Raw genomic sequence first — 25240 nt, 5'->3', positions numbered from 1 at the left:
AGCTCTTTCAGCCTTTTGTATCCCACAGCTCATTTCTCACCCATTAATTTGCATCTGATGAACCAAGCTTTCAGAGGCCACAGGCTCCAGGTGCATAAAATCACTTAAAATATTGCTGAATTCATAAACTGACACTAATATTGATTTGTAAAGGATTCCCAATCTATGACAAGCACTAACCAAAATATATAAATCATCACTGTGTTATCAAAACTGATAACACCAATTTGAAACACAGCACCAAACTGGCTGCTGTGAAGAAAATTAATATCACTCTAGCCAAACTCAATATAAATACTAAAAAAAATAAAAAAATAAAATCTATGACAGATTTGTAAAACTCACTGAGCTGTACCTTGTCATCAATGAAGTAAAAGCATGAATACAATTAAAAAACTTGGCATGAATCCCTGGGACTTCCTTCTTACAAAACTTTTGTGACCAATGAATTCTTCATCTTCATGGCACGTGTCTTTCAATAACTATAACAAAATAGTTGCTTCAATCCAGTAATTTTTTTTGACAGTGTGACTTCTTAACATTCTTAGAGCAACACTACTTTCTCTAACCAGAACTACACAGTTCCTCACCTGTAACAAAACAGACTTACTTAAGCTATCTGACACCACATCGTACTTGTTTGGGTGATGCTGTGACCCACAAACACTCCCTAGCAAATGCATTAAAATATCCAAGAAAAGCACAGATTTTAAGAAGCATAAGGAAATCCATGCTGCTCTTTATACTTAGTATAAGAATTCCCTTCTTGGGTTGTTGCTGCCCAAAACACCTACTGCAAGCACAAAGTACTGCATCCTGAAAAAAAAATATAATGCACAAACAATTCACAGATTTTGAATGCTGTTTGCCTCATAATTTACTGGCACTTCTTACAAATGGAAATCAGTCACATTGATTTGCTGCAGGCTAAAAATATTCCAATCTGAAAAGAGGATTTGATGGTTACTCTGGATTAGTCACGGGATTTTATACACTTCATGGCACCATGATGTAAATCCATTGCGAGAAAAATTCATTCTGATAGTCCTGCATGAAAATTATGGAAAAGCCACAATCCTTCACAGTTTCATAAAAATTACTCTGCTTTTTTATTTACTTATCTTAAATCTAAAGCAAAATGAGAGTAATTTGGTCCCCAAAGATTGTATGATTAAGTGACAATTTTGAAGTGAACCATCAGAAAAATGAATGTCTACAGCAGAAGCTTGTACAATAGACATGATGTATTTTATTGCCCTCCTGTGTATCACCATTTTCAATGTAAACCTAAAGGAAATTAGATCAGATTTTATTTGTATCTTATTTAGCTTTATAAATAAAATGTGTTAAAAAAATGATAGTAACTAATAATAGTCCAGACATATGGAAAAGCAACATGCAAAGTACAGAAATTGTTTCTTGGAGATTCAGTTTGTTAATACTGAACCACAACATTTTTCTCCACGTTACAAACTGTGCCTACTTCTTGGTAGCTAATGGCATCAATCTCCTTACTTTGACTTGTAGACGCAGATATGTTTTTGCCATTCAAATTTCAACATGATTTCAGAAACATAAGGAACAGACAAAGAAAAAATGCTCAGTCCATTTCATGCTTACCGATTGATACACAAGTATGTGCTCTCAGTTGGTCTGTTGATTTTTGTTTTATTTTGTTTCTGACAACAGAAGATTTAAAAATCCTTGGTTTGAGATATTCTTGTCTTCTGATTCAGTTTCTTTCATTCTCTGATCCTCTAACTATATATATTCCTTCCCTTCTAGCTCAGGCAGAACATTTGACCTTAAGTCTATAACATGGTCTCATGCATTTTTTGCTGACATATCTCTGACAGTGACTGTAATTCTCCATTCTGTGAGCTATGAAGTAGATGCTGAAACCTGACATCACCTTCTGTGGCAGAAATGTCTCAAGGAACAAAGAACTCACATTGCAACAGAAATACCTTCTGCTGTAGCAGTTTTCACTGTTGGGGGGGAGCCCTGCCCACATCATGGAGTTGGAACAGGGTGGGCTTTAATGACCCTTCCAACCCAAACCATTCTATGACTGTATGTTTCTATTCTTCTATGATTAATCCCAAACCAATTATTATTTGTGAAATTAACAACCAAAAGATATATACTGGCTAGTAGATGCAGTAGACAGCTAATCTGTTCTGAGTTCAAATACTAAGTCTATTGCTGGACTGTATACTAACTCCAAACATCACCTTTTTTCCAATATTAACTCTGTTTTAAAAAAAAAAAAAGCAAGGGGGTATTTAATAAATTTCCATTAAAATAAAACTTTGAATATCGAAGATCAGATATCTTTTAAAGTAACCTAAGTAAGAACCTCTTACTCAATATGAGTATTTTCTTTGGATGGCAGAGTACCTGATATTTCTGTCCCTTTTGTGTAAGCAAAGACCAGACATACAACTGTCAGAAACACTTCAAAGTGCTAACTGACCTTACTTAACCAATTTTATGGAGATATTGTGGAATCATTTGTATCCAGTCCTAAAAACATCCTACTCCTTTGAAAACAGGCGTGATGGTTTGTAAGCTGTTGCCATGGCTTTGAAATGCACAGTATATCATGATACTTGCAGACAACCCACAACAATTTGGGAAGACTTTGTAACACAATAATATAACACGAGGACTGATAGATTTGAACCAGAAAGTGAACATTTTAAGCCAAGAATGGAAACATTGACAGAAAAAATTAACAGTAATTAATAATACTCCACACCTATGCTTTGAATTCAAGCAGAATGTTTTGTTCCAATTGAATTTGTTTAAAATCCTTCCCAACATTATACGCTATGAATGATTATCCCTTTGACATCTGTTTCACAAACAAACAAACAAACTTGTTGGGAACACTTTGAAATTGCAATCTGAACATTAATTAACTATTCTTAACTGCCTAGCTACAGAGAAACCAAACTAGCATTCACACATTGAAAACTTACTCTTTCCCCTACTGAATTATAAAGCAGAAAATGTGAAAGAAATATTCCATGACTTTCCAAAAGCTTCGGATTGGGCTCTTGGTGATATCAGCCTCTTAAATTCCACAGAAGCAGTCCTTGCCATAGATGATTACAGATTCAAAAAATACCAGTGTGAAATTATTCAACAGATACATTATAATCACTGCCTATTCAATGAACCACCTTTCAATGCTCCTTTTAAATAAAAAATAATGACTTTTATGTTGTATGTATGTATGCATAGGTCAAAACTCTAAAAGAGCCATACATTTCCCTTCCTCAGATAAGTAACTGCAAATATGCATGGGAGGCAGACATACTTTAATGTTGTACCAGAACTGATTTGTTGACTGTTTCTTACCTGAGGGTGGAAAAACCAAAGGTCTTTGAGATGTTTGCCACTGGGCTTTTGCTGGTGGGCGTTCAGATTCTCTGAAGTCTTTCTTCTCTTGATTGGTTTCTACAGGAGTTCCTGTGGGATTTTCCCAGCCAACTGAAACAATCAAATGTAAATTTCTGTAATTTCTGTCACTAGCTACAAATCATTTGCTACTTCTTTCTTTCTTTTTTTTTTTTTTCCCCTCAGAAGCTTTCCATATGTCCATATGTGACAAACACTAATACTAGACCTACTGATAATTCAACATGATGGACACCAAACTCTTTTCTCAATGTACCACACAGCTACTAGTAACAGGATTTTGTTGTTAGCAACATGTCATAAAAAGTAGAGAATAAATATGATGTACCAACAAATATCCATTTAGTGCTTTGAAAATCTAAGTCGCAGTTTAACATCGAGGCATGAATGAAATGACCTGCTCAAATGTGGTTTTCCACAAGATCAGTTTCTTCACAGTATTTCCTTTCTTAAAGAGTAGGAATGCTGAAATGAAAACTGCTAGAGGCCATTTCTGATAATATGAAATAGCAAACAGACAAATCTTTCTTGCTTTAATAGAAAACAGTAACTACTGTTTTCTTCCTTTTACTGAGTAACAAGGATTCAGGAGAACTCCAGCCTGTAACAAACTAACAGTTCACTTTGTTTTAACAGCATCAGTAAGCTCTGCTTTTTTGAGAATTTCCATTCAAAACCTTGCTCTTCCAAAAGGTTGCAAGGAAAAACGCTTTGCTTTAGTCTACGAAGACACAGAAACTGAAATATTCTCAGCACCCTGCTGTAAGTAGGGACTGAATGGTAACAGTGCCATCACAGTGACTTTGAAAATACTTCTGTATGTCTTGGTGACAAAATACATGAAACAGAATTAAAGAGACAGGGTCTCTGTTTTCATATTTTCCCTTTGTTGACTGAAGACATCAAGCTGAGCCTGCTCTTCATTTGTCTGACAAAAACCTGACAGAATTCTTAATTTTCAACTGATGGCCACTTTAGCATTGCCACTAGATGCTGCATTTCTTGTTCTCTGTGTCTGTGTCCTTCAGATAAGATTACAAATATAGTTTTATTTTCTACAATAATGAACCCAGTCAGCTGGCTCCAAATTGCTCACCAAATTAAAAATGTGATTCTCCAGAAGGAGATGAGACAAGCAAACAGCGATCCAGGGAATTCCAGCAAGATAACCTCACCTCCACTGCCAACCCTTAAGCGAGGTCTGGAAAGGGGTGGACCCTGTCTCCATCCGTTCCGGTCACTCAGGGGCATTGCATGCACCTGAACTTCTCTGGGTTGGCCCTGCCTTCCCACCAGGTGCTCAATCACTGGTTCAGGCCATGACTTGGCATTTCTGCTACATATGCCCTCTCTAAATTTTAGAGCTTTCCCTCTAAAAATAGGAAAATGTGCTGTAGCTGAGAGCAAGATAGTATCTCCCCACGTTCTAATCTGTAGCCAGAATGGGGAATAGGCCAAGGAGTCAACTCCATGTCTATCCTGTCATCTGTTTTGATTCTCATGCTCCAAAATGTATCTGTTCAGTAAAAAAAAAAAAAAAAAAAAAAAAATAATAATAATTCTTCTGCACCCTTTATTTTTATTAAAGGAAATAAATAGAGCAAAATTAACTAGCTACACAGGACAAACTGTATGATAAAACTTCTCGCTTTTAAAATTACTAAAAAACAACAAGCAAATAACGTATCTTACATGTTTTTGTTTTGAACTTTGTCTGTCAGAAACACTAATCACTTAGGCAAACTGCAATATTAAGAAATCACATACATTTGATGACCTGTGGGTAGAAAAAAATGTTGCTCTCTCCAATGTTAATGACTGGCTTGGTCTGACCATCTGGCAGGAGACCAACATACATCCCTTTACTCCGCACTGATTCCAGACTTACAGATCCAGCTTCCCAATTCTTCTCAATTTTAAAGTGACAGTATTCATCACCTGTGCCCTAAGAAATTGAAGACAGAAATCTGAAATCAGCGATTGCACTGATGTATCTAGGTAAGCTGAATGTTTCTTAAGACTTATATATTACTATTTTCTAGTGACATTTCAGATTAACGTTAGCGTCTTCTTAATGTGCTACATTATTACCCACACCTTGGTTCTGTGTAGTCCTCCATGACCAGAAAGGCCAATCAATAATATGAGCAAATGAAAAAGAATAAAAATACTCCGAATCATGTTAGGGTTTAAGCAAAGTCCAGGACATATTCAGAGGAATTCCCCATTTAATAAGCCTTTAGAAGGTTGAGGAATGTGAAAACATTTTTTGTCTTCATTTCACAACCCTTATAGCATCAATTTCAATGTCCTAGTCAACCAGAACCTCAGTGTAGTCTCCAATGATCTGGCCAACTAACAGTGGTGAGTACGTTTGTGGATTTAAAAGCACTGTGCACACAAACTGTATTTTGTAACAAACTGCATTTTGTAACAAACTGCATTTGGGTTCAATTAGTTTTCAGAATACAACAACTTCCTTGTGGCCAGTAACCAGAAACAGGCCACAAAAAATCCCAGCTTAACATGTCTCAGAGAAAAAAGCACTCTGTCACGTGTTGTAATTTTAACCTTAAAATACAGTAACTGCTCAAAATAAACATCCAGACTGTACATGAAAGATTCCTTTCCATCCCGTGGTGAGGGTGCTGCTAAAAAAGCAAGACATTCAGAAAGTCTGCATTCAAACTATGGATCAATTTATTTTATTTTATTTTTATTTTATTTCTTTTTTTTTTTTTTTTATCTCTGATCAGAGTATATTGATAGCAAGGGCAAAATTTGAGGATCTCAGCTCTGACTCTATTTCATACACAATTGACTTAAACTCTCAAATAAAAATCATGAGTAGGTCTGTGAATTTTAGTTCATTTTAACAGAACTACATTAGAAAAGTCAATTCAGCATGAAATTCCTTACATTTTAATTATTCATTACTCCTTTTTATCATCAACCTGTTTAGATTTAATACCAGTTTAAATCCCTGAACATGTTTGTATTCTGTCACATTCCAAACAATTGTATCTGTTCTTATCAGCAAACTGACAAAGAATTAACAAACAAGATTAATGAACAAATAATAATATTTATAAAGTTTCTTTCTTTCTCTCTCTCTTTTTCTTTTTCCCTTTTTTTTTTTTCTTTCAGGTGTAAAAGTGCATTGCTTAAATTCCAATCAGGTGAAGAAGAATATGGGTCTAAGAATCAGCATATTTCAACCATATTCTCCAAACATATTTTTTTTTTCCTACATATAAAGGCTGCTCATAACGATGAAGTATTTCAGAAAGAAACTCTGCATGGCTGATTGATAAAGAAAAAAATCATGTTCTTCATTTTGGACAAAATAGAATTCAGTAAAAGCCAACATGGCTCCAACATCTTCTGAAACAAGTGCATAGCAGTAGAACTGTAGTTGTTTAAAATCTCAAATAAAAGCAACAGAATCTTGACATAGAATCATCTGACAAATAAATTTTAACTATATACATGTGACTATATTTTAAAATACCGAGTATATTTTTATAATTAAGTGTCAAATAGGCACGACAGCTTGTCTTGCTATATTCCCCTGTCTTTTCTTGACAAATGAAGGAATGTTCTGAAAAACCTTAAATCCAGACAACGCTTTCATCAAATTTTTATCCAAGCAATACAAAGAAGATTTTCTCCTGTCACTGACAATCTACTCAAATTATCTGTAGATGGAAATACAAACAAGAAGTGCTTACTGTTCCATTACACTGGCCATCTTTGATCTCCAGGTACATTCCTGGATTTCTCACACTCTCAAACATGCAGACTCCAGAGCCAATTTTATGCACCCTCCAGTAGGATTCCTGTTGCTGCTGACCTGCTCCACTGCAGCCCCCATCAGATCTGACAGTCAGAGCCTGGCAGCGATTTGTGTTGAGCAGAATGATGGCACCATGGTGAAATACACCCTTCAAATGAAAGATAAGAAGTCCTTTGTCAATAGTGCAGTTTTCCTCCACATTAATCTTTGATATTGATACTGGTCATACTAGCTTATTTTAAGTACTTACATATTTCCCATGCATAAATGAATTTCCAAAGTAGAGTATACACCCAGCTACCTTCTGTGCAGACACCAATCTGAACAGCAGACGCTTCTCACTAGTCTGCATCTTCCCTACTCTTTATCACTCAGTAGCACAGAGCAACATTCAGAACTCAAGCAGTGTGGCAAGTTAAGGAACTTGTTTTCCTTTAAAACTGAATAGCTTCCCATGCAGCCATCTTGTATGTACCCACACTCCTATTTTATGAAGATTTAGTAAACATTTTAGAAAGATTTTTATTTCTCTAAATTATTTATCTAAATTATTTGCATATACCAGCTACACTATCACCATCGTTTGCCCAAGAAGGGCAGAAAATGAAGATTTCAATCTATTAAATTGTGGCTTTACTCCATCTGGTGGAGGAGGATCATTCTTTCAGCTTACACTTCTCAGATCCTATTAGATACGACTTACATCATAATTGTAAATTTTAGAAAAGTCTACTTAATTTATCTCTCCAAACCTTACCTTGACATGCACAACAAATTCCTTGGAAATTCCAGCATATCCTGTTTTTTCATCAGCTACTTTGCCTTGAAGATTGAACATTACAGTGTGACCTGGGTTCCTCGCTGACTCAAGAATGGCACAACCATTTGGTTGAAGGTGAATGCAGAGCTCACAGCAAGACTTGTCTTTGCTCTAACATTGACAAAGTAGAAATAATGAATTATATTAACTGTTAGACATAGCAAAATCCAAAGTAGAGAGTATCATGACATGGTTTCCGTACTGTTTGATTTTCCATGATACTCCCAGTCTACAAGGAAAATTTCTCCATACTTTCCAGATTTGCAGTCTTAATACTGAAGTTCTAAAATGTTGTATTTCTAAGCACAGAAACAGTTCATCTTAAAATGAAACTAATCTGAGAATAACCTGAAAGATACCAGAGAACCTCAACTGCAGAGAGAGTCGAGTCACAGCTGACGAACCTGGCAAAGAAGGATGGAATTTAAAACTGACATAGATCAAAAATGAACTTTCTGCTACACTAATTTGCATGATGGTAGCAAATAGTGATTGTTCTCGGTAGTTTATATTCGTCTCACAGAAAACAAAGAGTCAGAGGTTTTATATGAAAGTACAAAGCATCACGATATTCATGTCTGTCTATTCAAATTTGCAGACTGTGTCTTTACTCCACTGTATGAAAGACAATATACAAAACAAGTACTTAAACAACTTAACAACTCCATCATCATTCACATATTTAAGAAAACTAATTTTTTAATAAATGTAAAAGTGATAGTAATCAGCTCAAACTCTTAAAAGTCCTCTGGCTTACATAATCTTACATTTTTTCAAACATCAGCACATATTGGGTGACAAATGGATATACTCTTTCTTATCACTACATTCCCTGACAAGAGGTAATGGCTTCAAACTAACAGAAGATAGGTTTAGATTAGACCTTAGGAAGGAATTGTTCACCAAGTGAGGCCCTGGCACAGAGAAACTGTGGTGCCCCATCCCTGGAGGCATTCAAAGCCACTTTGGATGGGGCCCTGGGCAGCTTAGCTGGTGGGGGGCAGCCCTGCCCACAGCAGGTGTGGGTAGAATTAGATGATCAAGGTCACTTCCAGCCCAAATAATTTTATGGTTCTCTATAACTCTCTGATTCAATATTATTAAGACTTCAAAGAATCACACTTTCTAAAAAAAAAAAAAAAAAAAAAAAAAATTAATTTGCAAGGCATTTCCTTCTGAAAAAAAAGCCTCATACTCAAAAAACCTGCCTATCAACTTCAATCTACTTTCAAAAGTAAAGGACAAACTGGCTGGATTTTTGAAGTGATTGTTAAAGAATTGAGCTGGCTTGCCCCTCAAAAATGTAATTAAATGTGTATTTAATACAGTAAGGTCAACTGTAATTTTTGTATTGACATTTTGCTTTACATTCACCTGCTGGCATTTCAAAGACCTCAGAAGTTTTCACATAACAATAGTTCTCATATTATCTGAGAAGACAAGAATCATGCAAGACTGAAAATGAGAAAATAGAGGTCTAGATTTTCAATAGGCTGATCAAACTCATAAAATACTCATTAGCAGAGAGGGAGAGAGAGAGAGAGAAAGGAAGAGAAAGAGAGAAAGAGAGAGAAGGCTTAAATTTAAGTGTCCAATTAATACTCTGTAGTAAGATATATTGCAATACGACAGACTGCGAGGCGTTCCCTGTATGGAATTACAATAATGAACATGAGCACTAGAAAATCCTGCAAGGAGGTCTGACAGTTCACCTGGCAGGCTGATGGTGCTCACACTGGGAGATCTAGCTCTACTGTGAGTACTTTATTCCCTTTAATACTAACTCACATAATGTAAGAAAAGAACAGGACCAAGTTTGCTTATGAGATTATTCCCTGAAAAAATAATTAAAAAAAAAAAAAAAAAATCAACACCTTCTTTCTTCAATAGAAAAAAAGTTTCATCAGAAAGTACTAAATTCTACAGCTTACTTGCATACTCCAAGTGCTGAGAAAGAAAGACAACAGTATGACTGTGAAGATGGGAAGAACCAGTATGGATCAAAATAAATCTGGAATTCTTCAGCTGATTTACGACGGGAAGGTTACATAAAAAGACAAAAAAAAAAAACACAAAAACAAAAACAACCCAATGGCAATTAAAATCAGTATTAGAATTGATACTTATCAAAAAAGAGGTAATGTTAGGGTATGCCAGATATCTTGGCAGTATATAGTAAGTTGATATAAACTGGCATGGAACAACTCTTTATTCCTGCACTAAGTTATGTACGCTATTAAAAATGCTACCAAGGAGTAAAAAGTTAACTGTGAGAAAAGAGACAAGGCCCAATAGCTAAATTTGCCTACCTCTTGACAATTTCCTGGGTTCAGTTCTGTACTTTGTAAATCCTGAACTGCCTAACAGCGTGATTATATATTAGCCAGAATAAAAACAGCACTGTTTTTAATCAGACAGTGAAATGTTATTATGAAGCACAAACCAGAAGCAGTATTTCCTACCTTTCCAGTTGCATAGCCATTGACAAGAGCGAGAGCAAGATGTGGTATCTGATGACTTCTGAATACGGAAATATTTTCTTTTTTTACAATTACATTGAAAAATCCTTAGAGTTAAATGAAAAAAAATAATAAAAGAGGTTGGAGCATGAAAGTATATTATTTCATATTTTATTTACAACCAATTGCGTATCATTTTCAATTGTATTAGCTCAACAGTTTTGATCTTGCTGATCAATGAATCCCCCTCCTAATTCCTTTAGGAGAGGGTGCCTAGAGACAACCATCTAATTTTTTGCCTCGAGGAAAAAGTTCTAGAAGTTAATGACAAGGAAAAAATGTCTCTTGGTGAGTATACATGCTTTTAAAAATCTGTAAAAAGGAGTTGAGGTCTATGATGTAATGAACCAGACTATAGCAATGAATGACTTGGTAAATAACAAATCATGCAAGTAACACGAAGCTCTCAGGTAGGAGAGCAGGTTTTTTTGTTTTTTTTTTTCTGTGTATTCATACTAGATTTTTTAAAGCAAACCTTGCAGAATAGCTTATGGCTTTGAAAATTTCAAATCTGATCAGTATTCCAAAGAATTACCTCATAGCTAAGAAATACTGATGAAAGCTAAAGCTGTGCCATTTTTAGTGTTCCCAGCAGCAAGAGATGATTTTTTTAAATTGATGTACCACGACATTATGCTGCCCAATCTGCACACTGCAGCTGTCTCTGGAGGACTCCTGTGGTAACCATGACATAAGATTTTCAGGTTCTCATCAGGATAATTGGGATTATATAGTCAATGATCACTGTGCCCTAGGAATGATGTCACAAGTTATATGACATAGATGGGTTTTCCAGCCCTTGGGGCAAGAGATGGACAATACACAACAGTCACAAACGAGTTCTCCACTTTACAATAGAGATAAAGCTCCTTGAGAAATTAAAAAACACTAGACCAAATCTCCACCTACGAAATTTTCCATCAATGCTTTTTATGCTATTATATTATACTTTTTTAGATGTACTAAAGACAAGTAAGCAGTTCTACCAGTATCTGAAACACATTTCTTTTTATTTGAAAAGAGAAGTAGATAGCTTAGATTGGAAGACTTTACTCCAAAGCATACAAAAAGAAGCAGGGATCCTAAATGAAAATTTCAACAACTGAAATAAATCTGAAAGAAATTGTCAGAGAAAGATCTTATTCTGGAGGAAGAAGGCTGACATGATAAGTGCTTGCATTCATTTTGTACTAGTGTTGATTCTGTACTCTGAACTATAAAAATGGGAACATAGGGTGACAGCGTCTGTCTCCCTATCTAGATTAATTGATCTTCTGACTTCCCATCTAGATTAATTGATAGTTTAGATATATAGATACCAGTTTGGTTTTGATCTAATTGTCTAATATATTTAATTATATCAATGATACTAATGATATTTGACAGTTGTGTAACAGATTTGATATTTGCACAGTTTTACACACACTGATGTATATCCAGCAGGTGAAACTGTACTAGAACAGTATGGAATGCAATAAAAAACTCACACATTTATGTTTGAAAATGCAGACATAATGAAACAATTTACAGAAGGGGATAAAGCAGTCTGGAGTACAAACTTGAACTCCAAACATTAGGAGACTGTGAACTCTGTGGCGCTCTGTGAAATCAAATCTGGTACAAAACATCACTTGAAGACATAGCATTGAAAAACAACAAAGGTGAATTAGAAAGATTAAAATTCCTACGAGCAGATAGTATGGTCTGTCACCAGGTAATCCACATTTTGTGATCCTAAATGGAGCTCCTAAAGAAAAGGACACTCCTCCTTTCTGTTGCCAGTATTTTCAAGTATTTCAGACATTCTCTAATCCTAAAGGTGTAGAGACGAGATTTGTGTTAGTCAGTGTTTGAATCACTAGTGTTTGAACTAAAGGACCAAAACTCCTAACAAAAGGAGTTTTGCTATAAGATAGTAAAAACCACTTCCAATGTAGCTTTTTTGAGGTGCTTCTATAGGTTAAGGAGTATTCCCCTGCTCCCCATGTAATCTTTGGTGTGTCCTGCAGGATTCTGTTCTATCACTTACAAAAAGATGTATGTATGGTCCCTGGAAAGATGTGAGAAAGGCCGAGCAACTCCATCAGTACAAAGATCAAAAAATGTGCCTAATGTGATACTAGCTCTAATAAGTCTTAGTAACATGTAACATAGAAACTGATAAAGAGGAGGAACAGGAAGAGTGCCATTACAATTGATGACAAGGATGGAAACAAAAGGAGATATGTGTGTGTATACATATACACATAATATACACTTATATAAATACACGTAATATACATACACTCACATATATACACCCTCTACGAAGAAAATATACCTAGAAAGTTGAACTTGTTAGCTTGGATGGATCTGTTTACAACAGATTATATCTGTTTTTGCCTGACATTTTATGGGATTGCTCAAACTGCAGATGACTAGAAGTTTATATTTTGTAAGAGACAGACAGTGGCAAGACAAGATATCAGATTATTTCATGCTTTATATTAAAGCAAAGCATATTATTTGTGTCTTAGAGTATATGTAAATGTTCTAAGGAAGAAAATTTTTTTATATTGACAGGAATCACAACACAAGACACAGTGAAATATGAAGTCCTCTTTTCCTTATCTTTATGCATACACCCACATGAAAAATACTTTACCATATTTATTCTTCTTGTCACCAAGAGCATCAACACTGCTGTCTGGATAGAGGCATATGAAACCATGGGTGAGCCTGTTGTAAAACTGAAGCGTACTGCCTTTCTGAAATTTCCACTTTTCAGCAGCCCACTGGTTTTATAAACAACAAGCAGAAAAGACTTATGAGAAGATGATATACAAGAGTTTGACATACTTGAGAACAACTGATATAGTTTCATTCAAAGTACAATTAGAATTATCTAAATAAAAATAAGTGATTCCTTACAGTTTCTTCTCTCTTCAGCTCCAGCTCTTTCCCTATATAGATAAAAAGCATATGATTAATTTACAAAGCATCCTCATTCCATTTGACACAGTTGTTGTCAACCTGGGTCCTCCTCCCCACTGATTTTCACTTACTTCCTGGAAATGTGCTGGCATCTGTCACAGTTAGTCCTCTCGCAATGTTGCCATCATCCTGCCCATTGTCCAGCCATCTGAAAAACAGAACACTTTTCAGTGATATGACAGGCAACTTCTGTAATATTGTATACATGGTATTTGAATATTGGTATTGAATTTTGTTGTTGTTGTTTTATTTCTTATTTGAATAAACAGAAAGAGATAGAAGGGCTTAAGGCAGTTACTACAGATTAGAGATGTCATATTGATCTCACCAATAATCAAAGTTGCAGTGATCAAAATACTTGCTCATCCTGTCTGCAAGAAGGCTACAGCAGGGTACAAACTGTTACATGTTCCACACACAGACAATATCCTTATCACATCTGAACAATGCTTTTACAATGCTATTGTACTAACTTCACATCCTCTTACGTAAGTCTAACTCCATTTGAGCCTGAAGGATTCACACATTATAGGAGCAGCATCAGCAAGAATGGCATCAGACTCTAACAATAACTAGCACATACTCTGTATTTTTCTGCCTGAAATGGGTTTGAACTCTCCCTAAATTATGTATGAAACTAGCATTATAGATCTCCTCATAGCAGTTCATCTCATCTAGAGTACAGAATAAAAATTAGGTCAGGCAAAGATGAGGTGCTATGTCTGATAGGCAGAAAGCCCTTACTCACACATAAATCAGTTTCAGTGTGAACATCATTCACTCTGAGCTGTCTCAGGCAGTTATTTATTCACTTCGAGAAGTGAGAAAAGAAAATAGAATTGTGGTGCCACTGGCCAGCTGTAGCTAGACTCACACATGACTGGACTGTACCATTCTTAGTATTTGCTCTTTATCATTTATAATTATTCCATAAGGCGTTGGGACTTTACATATAAAATTAGAAATAAGCTAGCTACAGAGCAGAAGATTCAGAGCAGTAGTATCTGCAGAGCAAAAGGCAGGGAAGGTAGGATTGCTTCAAGTTATATTGCAACCCAAGGCTGCAAGGCGAATAAGAAAAAGAGGTGTTGCAAGATAGTTACTTTTGCGATAGCCATTCCACAAGATCTCCAAGTTCATCAAACCCAGGTAAGCCTCTGTGCTGAGAAAGCTTTCCACCTCAAAGTGCGGAAGAATGCATCCACAGGTGTAAGACCCAAAGTGGTCAATACAAAGAATATGCCAAGAAAGCATCTCTTACATAGTTCACCAGGTAAAAGAATGAAATGTTCCAAGGCAGAATTTTGTATTGCTTTTTTCATTAATTAAAACACACCAGAGGTTTGGGACAGGTGCAACTCAGAGAGTTATGAGAAGAATGTAATAATTTTAGTTCATTTTTTAGGAAAAGTGTTTCATCTGACAGCACATCTCACAAGAAAATCTGTGGGCAATTAGAAATGTATTAAAAATCAAATACGACTAACCTGTGGCAAAGAAAAGTATAATCCAGAACTGTTACAGGATCCTTGATTACAACTTTGTCCAGATACCATCCATTGCCTTAGATTTAAAGAAAAAAAATAAAACGTTAATTCATGAAAAGCAGATTTGGTGGAGTCTTATTTCCTATGACTTTCTCTGTTCTCAGGTTGGGAGTTAGGAAAAATTTATTCTCCAAAACAGTGGTTGGGTGCTGGAATGAGCTGCACAGTGAGTCACAATCTATAGAGGTGTTCAAGAAACATTTAGATGCTGTACCAAGAGACATGGTGTAGTAGGGAAATACTGGTAATAGGTGGACAGTTGGACTTCGAGGTTTTTTCCAACTTTGGTAATTCTATGATTGATTGATTCTATAATTGATTCTACTGAAACTAAAAATCTGCAGCTCTATTGCTATAGTCACGGCCGCATTTACAGGGAGGACTAAAGCTCTTACATGCTGTAGGTACTGTAGAACTTGGAGGCGGGCCAGCAAAGCTGCTAGCTCTCTACCTGACTATTGTGGCTCTAAGATCACATCTCCCCTCATTTACTCATTGTATTAAACTATTTGTTTTACTGATTGAAATATCACCAAGATCAGATCGCAGCTTATCACAATACTAGCATTTCATCTGCTTTTTAAATAATAAATTCTAGAATTAGTAGCTTAGACTTAGCTTCATGAGAAGCCTCAATTTGCTCGAGTTTTCAGCAGCGTCATTCAAATGAGCCCAGAACAAAGAGGGTGGTAGGCTGGATCCTTAAAGTAGAAGGCTGATAATCAAGGGCAGATTTTCATTGAGAAATTCATACTACATGGCACTGGGGGTGAAGAATAAAAGCAAGATCTTCTTCATGTGAAGATTTTCCTCAAAGCTGTTTTCTTTTCTAGACATATGTAATCTTACGAACAAGAACTCCTGAGAATCTCTAGGGATGCCAATTTTCTATTAGTCATCTTATTCAAAAGGAAACCCTTATTCATTAATTGCACTCTACATCATTTAGCAGCCACAAAAAGTGACAAAGCAAGTAAACAAAATCTGCAACAACTTTTCATCTAGAAGTAAGGCAGTGAAGAGTACTGCTAAGAGAAAACCTTGTCTTTATTTCTTCATTCTCAGAGGTATCTGAGTAGTGCCTCTGATTAGAGGCACCCAGCTATGGGCACTCACGAAAAAAGACTACAAAACAATGTGATGTTTCTGTAACAAATGGAGGAAAAAGCTTAGATGTTCTATCTGTAAATATGGGAAGAGTGGAGCATGACTGTGCATAAGAGAGAAAGTCAGGTAGAGAACTATCCTACAAAATATTTTCCATTGCCTCCACAGCTCTGATACGTGGCTCAAAAAATGTGCTGTGTTGTACAATATTTAGGCACGAGACTTTACAAAACCAATCTTGTGACTGCAAGCAGTTTGATTTTTATGATTTTTATTATTATTAATTGTTTGTCCAATGACCAGATACTGTAACCAAAATCTCCAATTGCATCTTTAGGATATAACTGGTAATACTAAAAGAATACTAGGCTATTTTATTATAACTTCGATTGTATGAGATATGTTCAGTGTCTTAAGCAGACACTCCTCCTCTTTACACTTTTTGATGAGGATTAGTCAAAGATTGCAAAAGCAGTTGTTGATGGTATACTTAACATAATACATGACAGAATACTGAAAGCGAAAACAAAATATCTGATATTCATATAATAAGATCACTTGAAAAGTTCCATTAGAAGTCTCTGTCTCTCACTTCTAGAACATTTTCATGCATTCTATTTTATATATTTTGTTTCAATGAAAAGGCGAACAACTTCACAGGTAGTATTCGGAGACTAAGTAGAGATAATTCTGACCTGATCCAAGACCATTGTGTCCTATAACAATCTTGTACAAATGGCCAAGGTGCACAGCTTCCACAAGAAAGACGTCAGTCTGTAATCAATCAACACATTTTCAGTAAGATCTGAAAAGCAAAACACTCTTCAGCCACAGAACCCAATGACCTACTTAAGCCCAGAAAACCCTTCATTCAAAGACACCCTTTGAAATATCAGTTAATGACAATTCCAGAATAGATCAGGGACAGTTTTCCTGAAACAAAATAAATAAGTCTCATCACTTTGTTAATGGGAGCATTCCACTCAGACGAATGGGATGAGAGTCAGAATAAAAACCTGTTCAAAGCTTAATTTGGAATAAATTTTTACAAGCTGCAGTAGATTTCAACACTAGAAATGCAGACATAAAATGTAAAGTTTAATTTTTTTCTTAATTTGTTAAATCAACTTAAACTGAATTACCTGACAACCCTTGAGGTCCCTTCCAACCCAAGCCGCTCTATGATTCTATGACAAAGGAACTAAATATTAAATATGAAAGTGCACAGTTTACCTATTTTATTAAACAAAAATTCTACTCATCTTTCAAAACCATTGTTGTACCATTAGAAAGTAATCTTGGCTTCATTGTGGAATTTTGAAGTAACATAGGAATGCAGTAATTATCTCCCATAATTGCAGCATTACTACCCACTGGAGAGAAAAAAGCCAGACAAACACATCAGAAAAAGCTCTTGTACTCACTTGTCCTTTCAAAAATTTCTTGGGTTTCTGTGACCTGAGCAGCTGTCTTGATCCTGTGTCACCTTTTTCTCCATAGATAGAAATATACACATCAGCTTCAGTTCCAGCATTCCACAGATCTCCTGTTGTCACATGCACTTCATAGACAGTCACTGACAATAGAAGATGACAACTTTTCATATTACAAACATCATTATATTTAGAATAGCATCTAACTGCAAATGTGCCTGTAGACTCCAAATACATTTGTGTCAAGAGCAGTTAGATTATAAAACCTTCAAAATCCTATTCAAGTAAAATAATGAAAAAAATGTATATAAACTTGCTTTGATGTTATATTTATGAGGGTTTTTTGTTTGTTTGTTTGGGTTTGTTGTTTTTTTTTTTTAAATCCCAAAAGGCAAAAAGAACTTCAAATGTACAATAGTATGATTTTGTCCTGCTGCAGCATCTGAAATCATCACGGAGCTGGTAAGTAAATAGCAGAAGCCCAAGATTAGGCTTACCATAACTAGTGGCATCAAACTATAGCAAGCAGCGGAATACCTTAACATTTTGAATGCATTTGTTCAACAAACAAACAAAAATCCAGCACTAAAATTTTACTTCTCTCAGACCTGAGAATTCAGAAAGATGCAGTGATTTAATAGTTTATGCTTCCTGCAAAAGGTTAATATAGACTTCCTCTATGACATTCCATACAGAAAATTCTTTTAAGTTTGTAGATATGTGAGGAAAAAAAAAGGGGTGGGGAGATTAAGTTTAACCAAGAGGCTATTTAAAAGAAATAAATAACTCAAATACAAAAAGACAAAATAACATTTGAGTCTAAATCCCACAAATTTGGAGTAAAGGCTATGACATATAAAAAATATATATCAATAGAAAGCAGTGGTTTTTAGAATGTGATATTAGAACTCCAGAAAACTTAAATAAAAGCATGTAATGAGAATCCTTAACAGAAACAGGAAGGGCAAAGTTTATGCCAGTATCTAGTGCCAATATTAACTGGACCAAATGAGATAGAGAGAATGAAATGAGGAGAGAACAAACTCATTTTCTGGAACACAAGCTCTTCCTCCTGATATAGGTGTCCTTGTGCTATATCTTGTCTTACAAGAAGAAAAATCTTTCTAGGCAATTGGATCCAGAACAACATCATTAACATCGCTAAATTATCACTTCCAATATGTTAAGAAATTTTCCTGCAATTCACCAGGAGGTCGCTCCCACATCTGATTCTGCTGATGGACCAACACCTTCTTTTAATAAGCACTGGGCATTTATTCATAATCAGTCCTTATCTGCAATTATTTACAGCTTTTCCCTCAATGTTTGTTTTTGGTGTTCTTTCTTTTTTTTATGACTATCTCACATTTATTCACATGGCATTTGTGCTTAGCTGACTGCACAAGCTGACTTAAAATAATTCAGCCTTGATAAAGGTACCAATCTAGCTAAAACAGTAGGCTCTCTTCACAGATGGTTTTTACGTGCCCACACAGAGCTGTGTGGTACAGGGTTAACTTGCTTCTAGTATCAGAACTAAGTGCTTAGAAATACTCACAGGGTACCTCTGCATTCCTCTGGAGTACTGTTCTATAGATATATATTACTAATAAACCCAAGGTAGAAGTTTAAAATAGCTAAAATAACTAAATAAAAAAAATGCAAGGAATGTTCACAATTTTTGGCACTCCTCTTTAGCTCTCATAGACCTGGGGAGAATCCCTGATCTTAATAAGCATTTGTAAGTATTTATAGTTCTTATATCCTAAGACATAGATAGGTGACTCACCTTTCCTTTAGACATTTCACAGAACAATGTGCACAATGGAGATTAAGAAAAAGGTATTCTTTGCACATACTTTTGCCTGAGTGCAAAAAATTAAATGCATAAACGTGGTAGTCTGAAATTAGAGAATTTCAGGAATAAGATTATTTGCAAAACTTGTTCTTTCCCCTATACCTGAGAATAAGGAAAGACAGAACAAAGAGGTAGAATACTTTCCTCATTATAGATCAACTATTATCATTTGGACAAAAGCCAGCCACATTTACACCACAGAAGCTTTTGACAATCTTCAACAGCAAAGTCATGTACTATTTTTTTCCAGAGTACACCTGCCTCAAATGTGTGAGTATCAACAACTGTCAATGTGGCCTTTTATCTTCATCTTTCACCATGTCACCACCTGAACTAATTCTCCAAAGTTTTCCTTGCAGCACCCACATGAACTGGTTTCCCATTTTATGGAGAAGCAGGAAAAGAGGATTTGCTTCTCCAGATGAACAATCCTCCCCAGTGCTACAACTTCTTCCAGCGTAAATAATCCACTGTACAGTTTCTACTTCAAGAAAAGCAGAGGATTGCCAGTCACCAAACACTGTAGCTCTGATTTACCCCTTTCAAGTAATGAAATTCATATAATCAAAGGTTGTGTCATAAGACATGAGCAGTAGGGAAAAAAAGGAGGATGGCTGAGAATAAAACGTCAAACAAATGGTGCTCAGTCGCTCAGAATTAGAGTCGTGATGTCACTATGTAATACAACTTAACAGCTTAATTCAGATGTTTTCTCTTTGAACACAAAACTCCGTTAAATCAGAAAGTGCTTCAGCCTCTTTTTACTCAGAAATTGGTTTTAAAGGGCCTCTCATCATCTCTCTTTCAGCCTGAATCCAGACCTCTTCCCTTGTTCTGTTATCAACCTATCTTCTCTGAAGTTAAAAGCTGTTTTCTCTTTTCGCTGTCTCATGCAGATATATAATATTGGCAAAAAGACACAGAGGCTGTCTTTCAGTTACTAAGCTAGAGATGAAACTCTCTTCTCCAAAGCCTTCAGCATGACCCCTCTTATTCTGAGAAAATACATGGTACTTTTCTTCTTTTCCTGTGTGAGAGAAATTATTAACTGCAAAATGCAGATCGAGAGGATGGTTTAAGTATGCTGTTATGAATTATAATGCATAAAGAGTACATGATAATGAAAATCTTTCAGTATATCTTTCTTCCAGAAACAAAGGAACAACTTACTCAGAAAGTAGGACTCGAAAATTGTAAGATGGAAAAGGCCAAGGTCTCTGAGTATTAAGTAAGGGAACAGTGGGAAAGAATAAATATTGCATGTAGGGAAGCTGAGCATATTCAATTTAACATTTTAATCAATGTTAATTAACATTTATTTAAAAGATTGTTTTGTTCTGATTGATGTGTCTGTATGTCCCTCTACACTAATAATATCAAAGTCTCCCAAAGACATCAAACCTGAAGACAAAGGTTGACTGCATCAGAGGCTTTTCGTGCCCTCAAAGATATGAAAATCATAACCACTCAGGATCACAGATTAGCATGTTTAGGTCTGCCCAGCACCACTCTACAGTATTTCATGAAACATTTACAGCTGCTAACTAGGATCACGGGGGAGAATCTTTCCTTCTATTCTTTTTCTCTTAAAGATATATTAATGAGGCACAGGTCTTTTCTTCTGGTCTTCTTTACAGGGTCTTAACCTCCACGATCAGCCATCACAAGTGTAAACAGAGCTCCAAGTCACCCAGCTCTTTATTACTAGAGTTACCGTTGAGAGGTATGTTTGCCAACATTCATCTGCCATTTTCTGGACTTCAGCCCCTCAATTTCATTTATAGCTTCTTCCTCTGTTCTGCAACTCAACTGCAATGGCTGTTACCATTTCAATTTTTCATGATCAATAAAATGTACTGTAGTATCACCAGAAACTGATATAGTATTAAACATTCTGGTAAGAAAAAAAAGGACAGAGTGAGAAGAGATGGAGGGGTTCCACAGTTTTTAGATAACTCTGAATGAGGGTTTCTCTCATCCAATCCCATCTTTTGGGTTAGGAAGGACTGAAGGGCCCAGAGCATGTCTCATGTGAATCCTTCTCAAGTGAAAGCTTCAGCACAAGTAATATTGGTGATGGTATGAGATTTCCATCTTCACATGCTACAGGAAGGTAATCTGCCCTCACATTCTTGATCTCTCACCCATACCCCTCATAGGATACACCAATCTTGTTCTTCCCTTGTACTTTCTTTAGGAAAGAGCAATGCCAGATGAAATGACGGGAAGAGAAAGCACAGACTTCTTCTATACCCTTACCACCACTGAAGAAAAGAGAAAAAATAGAAACAACCAGTATGGGCAACAAGGATTAATGTGGTAGAACAGAGCATTCAAGCAGTGTAAATAGCAGCAGGATAATTTTGATAGTGTTTGGCATCATTGACCTTCAGAATTACAGTATAATCATGATGTTAGTATGTCAGTGATTGAATTTTTTATATATAATTTTCTGGAATATTATTTTGTTCCAAACCCCAAAATAGTCATAGTAAAGCTACAATTCTCAGTTTCTGAAAGTAGAGTCTTTAACTTTATTCATGATGACCACATGACAACTGGTTCTTTTGTTTACTGTTTTTTTTAATATAAAAATATAAACCAATAACTGTGAGATGTCTTTACTATTGCCTTTATTTTAAAGCACTGATGCTTAAAATCCTGTCAAATCAGGAATCTTTCTGAAGGATCTGCGAAATCAAAGCATTAAAGATTCTCCTCACTCTTCACTGTTTTGGTGATTCTTAACCTTTTATCTGACCGTGCCCAATAACCACAGGAAAACAGCACAGAAAACACCTGACTGCAAAAAAATAAGTGATAGAGGGACTGATGAAAAGAAATGACATAATCTCCAGCAGCATCTCCTTGTGGTCTGACTTAGCTGATGTGATATTGTGCTTACCTGGAAGAACAGGCTGACCCTGATGTAATACAGGAAGTTCCATGGATATTTCTCCATCAGCCTGGTCCCAGGCCAGCCATCGATTTGCCGGGAAAGAAAACTGCTCCCCTGAGAAAAGATTCAGCAACTGAACCTAAAGCAGAAAAAGAAACTGCAATTTAAGTTACTGATCTGAGTCTAGATATACAGAATAGAACTTGACAGCTGTAGAATGCTGTTGAAGCCAGTGCAGGTTAAGTTCTGTGCCATGATCACAAAAGCACACATTTGGGACACGTCTGCTCTTGGGATACAGTTGCACCCAATTTGACTTTTCACTCTATCAAATTCAGGAAGACAGGGCAGAGTAACTAAAGCATAGATGAGTAACAGGGTTTATCTGCTCAGGTGTAGTTTGACAAAGCCAGCTTTGTTGCTGAAGCTGATATATCCAGGTAGGCAGGTACTAGGTGGCATGGCTTAACTAATGGGGAAGTTCTCACTGGGAAATTCAGCAACACTTGCTAATCTATTCCTTTTGCTTAATTTACTGTTAGAACAAGAATTAAAGGAAGAGGTTACGATCCTTCAAAACTGCTTCTGACATAGTAGTCTTTGAAAGTGCAGGCTCCAGTACTAGTCTGCCCCGTAAAACTTTCTTCCATATCCAACTTCCAATACACAGCAGTAAAAGGACCGTATGCACGTCAAAGGAGATCCACTTATTATGTACTTCAAAGCATACTGTAGTAAGAATCTCATAGACTTATGTAGTAGAATAGTCTCTGATTATGCTAATTTATACTATAGCTAAATTTGAATTTCAGACTGCAGAGAGAAGAAAAACTGCTTCTAACTGTAGCTTCATTCCTGCTCCATGCTTTGTAGAGCCCAATCTTCTTAATTAGAATATTGAATTAATTCTGTATTATCTGAAAAACTTTAATTATTTTTACTGCTTTAATACTAAAGTTAAAGAAATAAATTCACGCTATCTGAAAACCTGGGCACACTTGAGCCTGTCAATATCTGCTGAGGGATCTTGAAAGGGAACTTGGAGTTAATGAAACAGTATCATGATCATTTGCAGTCCTGAAACCATCTCAGTACAGATACAGTTGAAGAAACCATGGGATACTGAGGGGGGAGTAACATGCCTAACTATCATAAAAATTCTGCTGTTATAGATTATTCAATTTCAGATCTTCTAGAAAAATATATATTTCCTAAAGAACAATAACGTGAGCGTCTGGCCATCCTTCTGTATTTTGTTTCTCTCCTATGACGTCTAGAAATGAGTAGTTGTACTCCTTTGGCTCTCTACCTAACAAAATCCTAGTTTACTTGTAGAATGTATTTATTTGAATGTATTTCTTTTTGACTATGTGCCTGAAATTGCTAAGACTGAATGACCTAACCCTGGATGAGGCACTGCTGTCTTAAAACTGTGGCCGATTGGCAGAGCCAAGAATTTATGGAACATGGTAAAGTACTTGACTCCTTCTTTCTTTTAAAATTGTATTGTTGTTTTCAATTAATATTTGCTACCTGGGAAGGGAAAAGAGTGAAAAATACGTTTCTTATTCTTTCAATTTTTTGTCAGCATTCCTTAACCTCTCATTTAAAATGGATGTGTCATACAATGTTATGCATATATATACATCATATTACATTTATAGCACACACATATATATATCATATATATATATTTTACATACTTTATATATACATATTATACATATACACAATATATATATGCGATATACATACATAATCTACATATATTATACACAGACTTCTAACTGAGTTTCAGCCCCAAATGAAAACAACTGATTAAAACACCAAATAATCACAGAGTTCAAAACAGTGAATATTTAACATTAATGGGCATTCTGTATTAGACAGATGTAAATTAGCCCTGAAGCATGATTATAATGTTGAGTTTTTCAGAAGCTTCTGAAGTTCTTTATCAACTGCTTTTTCCAAACTGAAGGATGAGAAACTCTGGCACAAACAGAGAAAAGTTTCAGGCATGAATAGCCTATCATTGGCACACATAGTACATGACTAACATCAAGGATAAAATCCAGATACTTTCATTCCCACTTACTTACCAATGTACTGCATGTAACAACTGAAACTAGGAACAGAACTTGCTGATTCACTTCACTTTATAGAATCACAGAATCATTAAAGTTGGAAAGATAATCTAATTGGAAAGATCAGCTAGTCCAACCATCCACCTATTCCCAGTGCTGCCTACTAAACCCTGTTCCTTAGTAGCACATTTCCATGTTTCTTTAAAACTTCCAGAGACAGTGACTCAACCACCTTCCTGGGCAGACTGTTCCAGTGCTTCAACACTCTTTCAGAGGAGAAATTTTTCATCATATCCAACCAGAAGCCATTCCTCCTTGTCACTTCACTGTTACGCAGTTGTGGTGAGATTGTCACCTCACCACAACCTCCTTTCCTGAAGCTGTAGCAAGTGATAAGGAGTCCCCTCCCCTTCTCCATACTGAACAATACCAATTCCCTCAGTCACTCCCCATAAGACTTGTGCTCCAGTCCCCCCTCATCAGCTTCACTGCCCTGCTCTGGACAAATTCTGTGGCCTCAATGTTTGTTGTAAGGAGGGGTCCAAAACTGAACACAGTACTCAAGGTGTGGCCTCAGCAGAGCTGAGTACAAGGGGATAATCACCTCCCTGTACCTGCCGGCAATACTAATACAAGCTAGGATGCCATTGGCCCTCTTGACCACCAGGGCACACTGCTGGCTCATGTTCAGCCAAGTGTCAACCAACACCCTTAGGACCATTTCTTCCACACAGTCTTTCAGCTACCCTGCCCCAAGCAGATACCTGGGGCTGTTATG

At 36.1% G+C, this 25240-nt stretch overlaps 1 protein-coding gene across 1 annotated transcript in view; it reads right to left on the bottom strand.

Annotated features, from left to right (window-relative positions):
• The window catches only part of RP1 (RP1 axonemal microtubule associated), a 203495-nt gene that overhangs the window by 126883 nt on the left and 51372 nt on the right, over positions 1-25240 (bottom strand). Inside the window, exons 8-19 of the mRNA XM_090137594.1 lie at positions 22385-22517; positions 17613-17764; positions 16884-16962; positions 15022-15097; positions 13606-13682; positions 13472-13503; positions 13206-13335; positions 10505-10608; positions 7980-8153; positions 7158-7370; positions 5194-5371; positions 3367-3498 (exon numbers count right to left, since the gene is read on the bottom strand). Of these exons, the coding sequence (XP_089993720.1) occupies positions 3367-3498; positions 5194-5371; positions 7158-7370; positions 7980-8153; positions 10505-10608; positions 13206-13335; positions 13472-13503; positions 13606-13682; positions 15022-15097; positions 16884-16962; positions 17613-17764; positions 22385-22517 (1480 nt within the window). The remainder of the gene's footprint in view (positions 1-3366; positions 3499-5193; positions 5372-7157; positions 7371-7979; positions 8154-10504; positions 10609-13205; positions 13336-13471; positions 13504-13605; positions 13683-15021; positions 15098-16883; positions 16963-17612; positions 17765-22384; positions 22518-25240) is intronic.

Source organism: Phasianus colchicus, chromosome 3, assembly GCF_987193195.1.
Source record: "Phasianus colchicus chromosome 3, bPhaCol1.hap1.1, whole genome shotgun sequence".
NCBI lineage: Eukaryota > Metazoa > Chordata > Aves > Galliformes > Phasianidae > Phasianus > Phasianus colchicus.
This window is presented reverse-complemented; position numbering and strand designations above follow the sequence as displayed.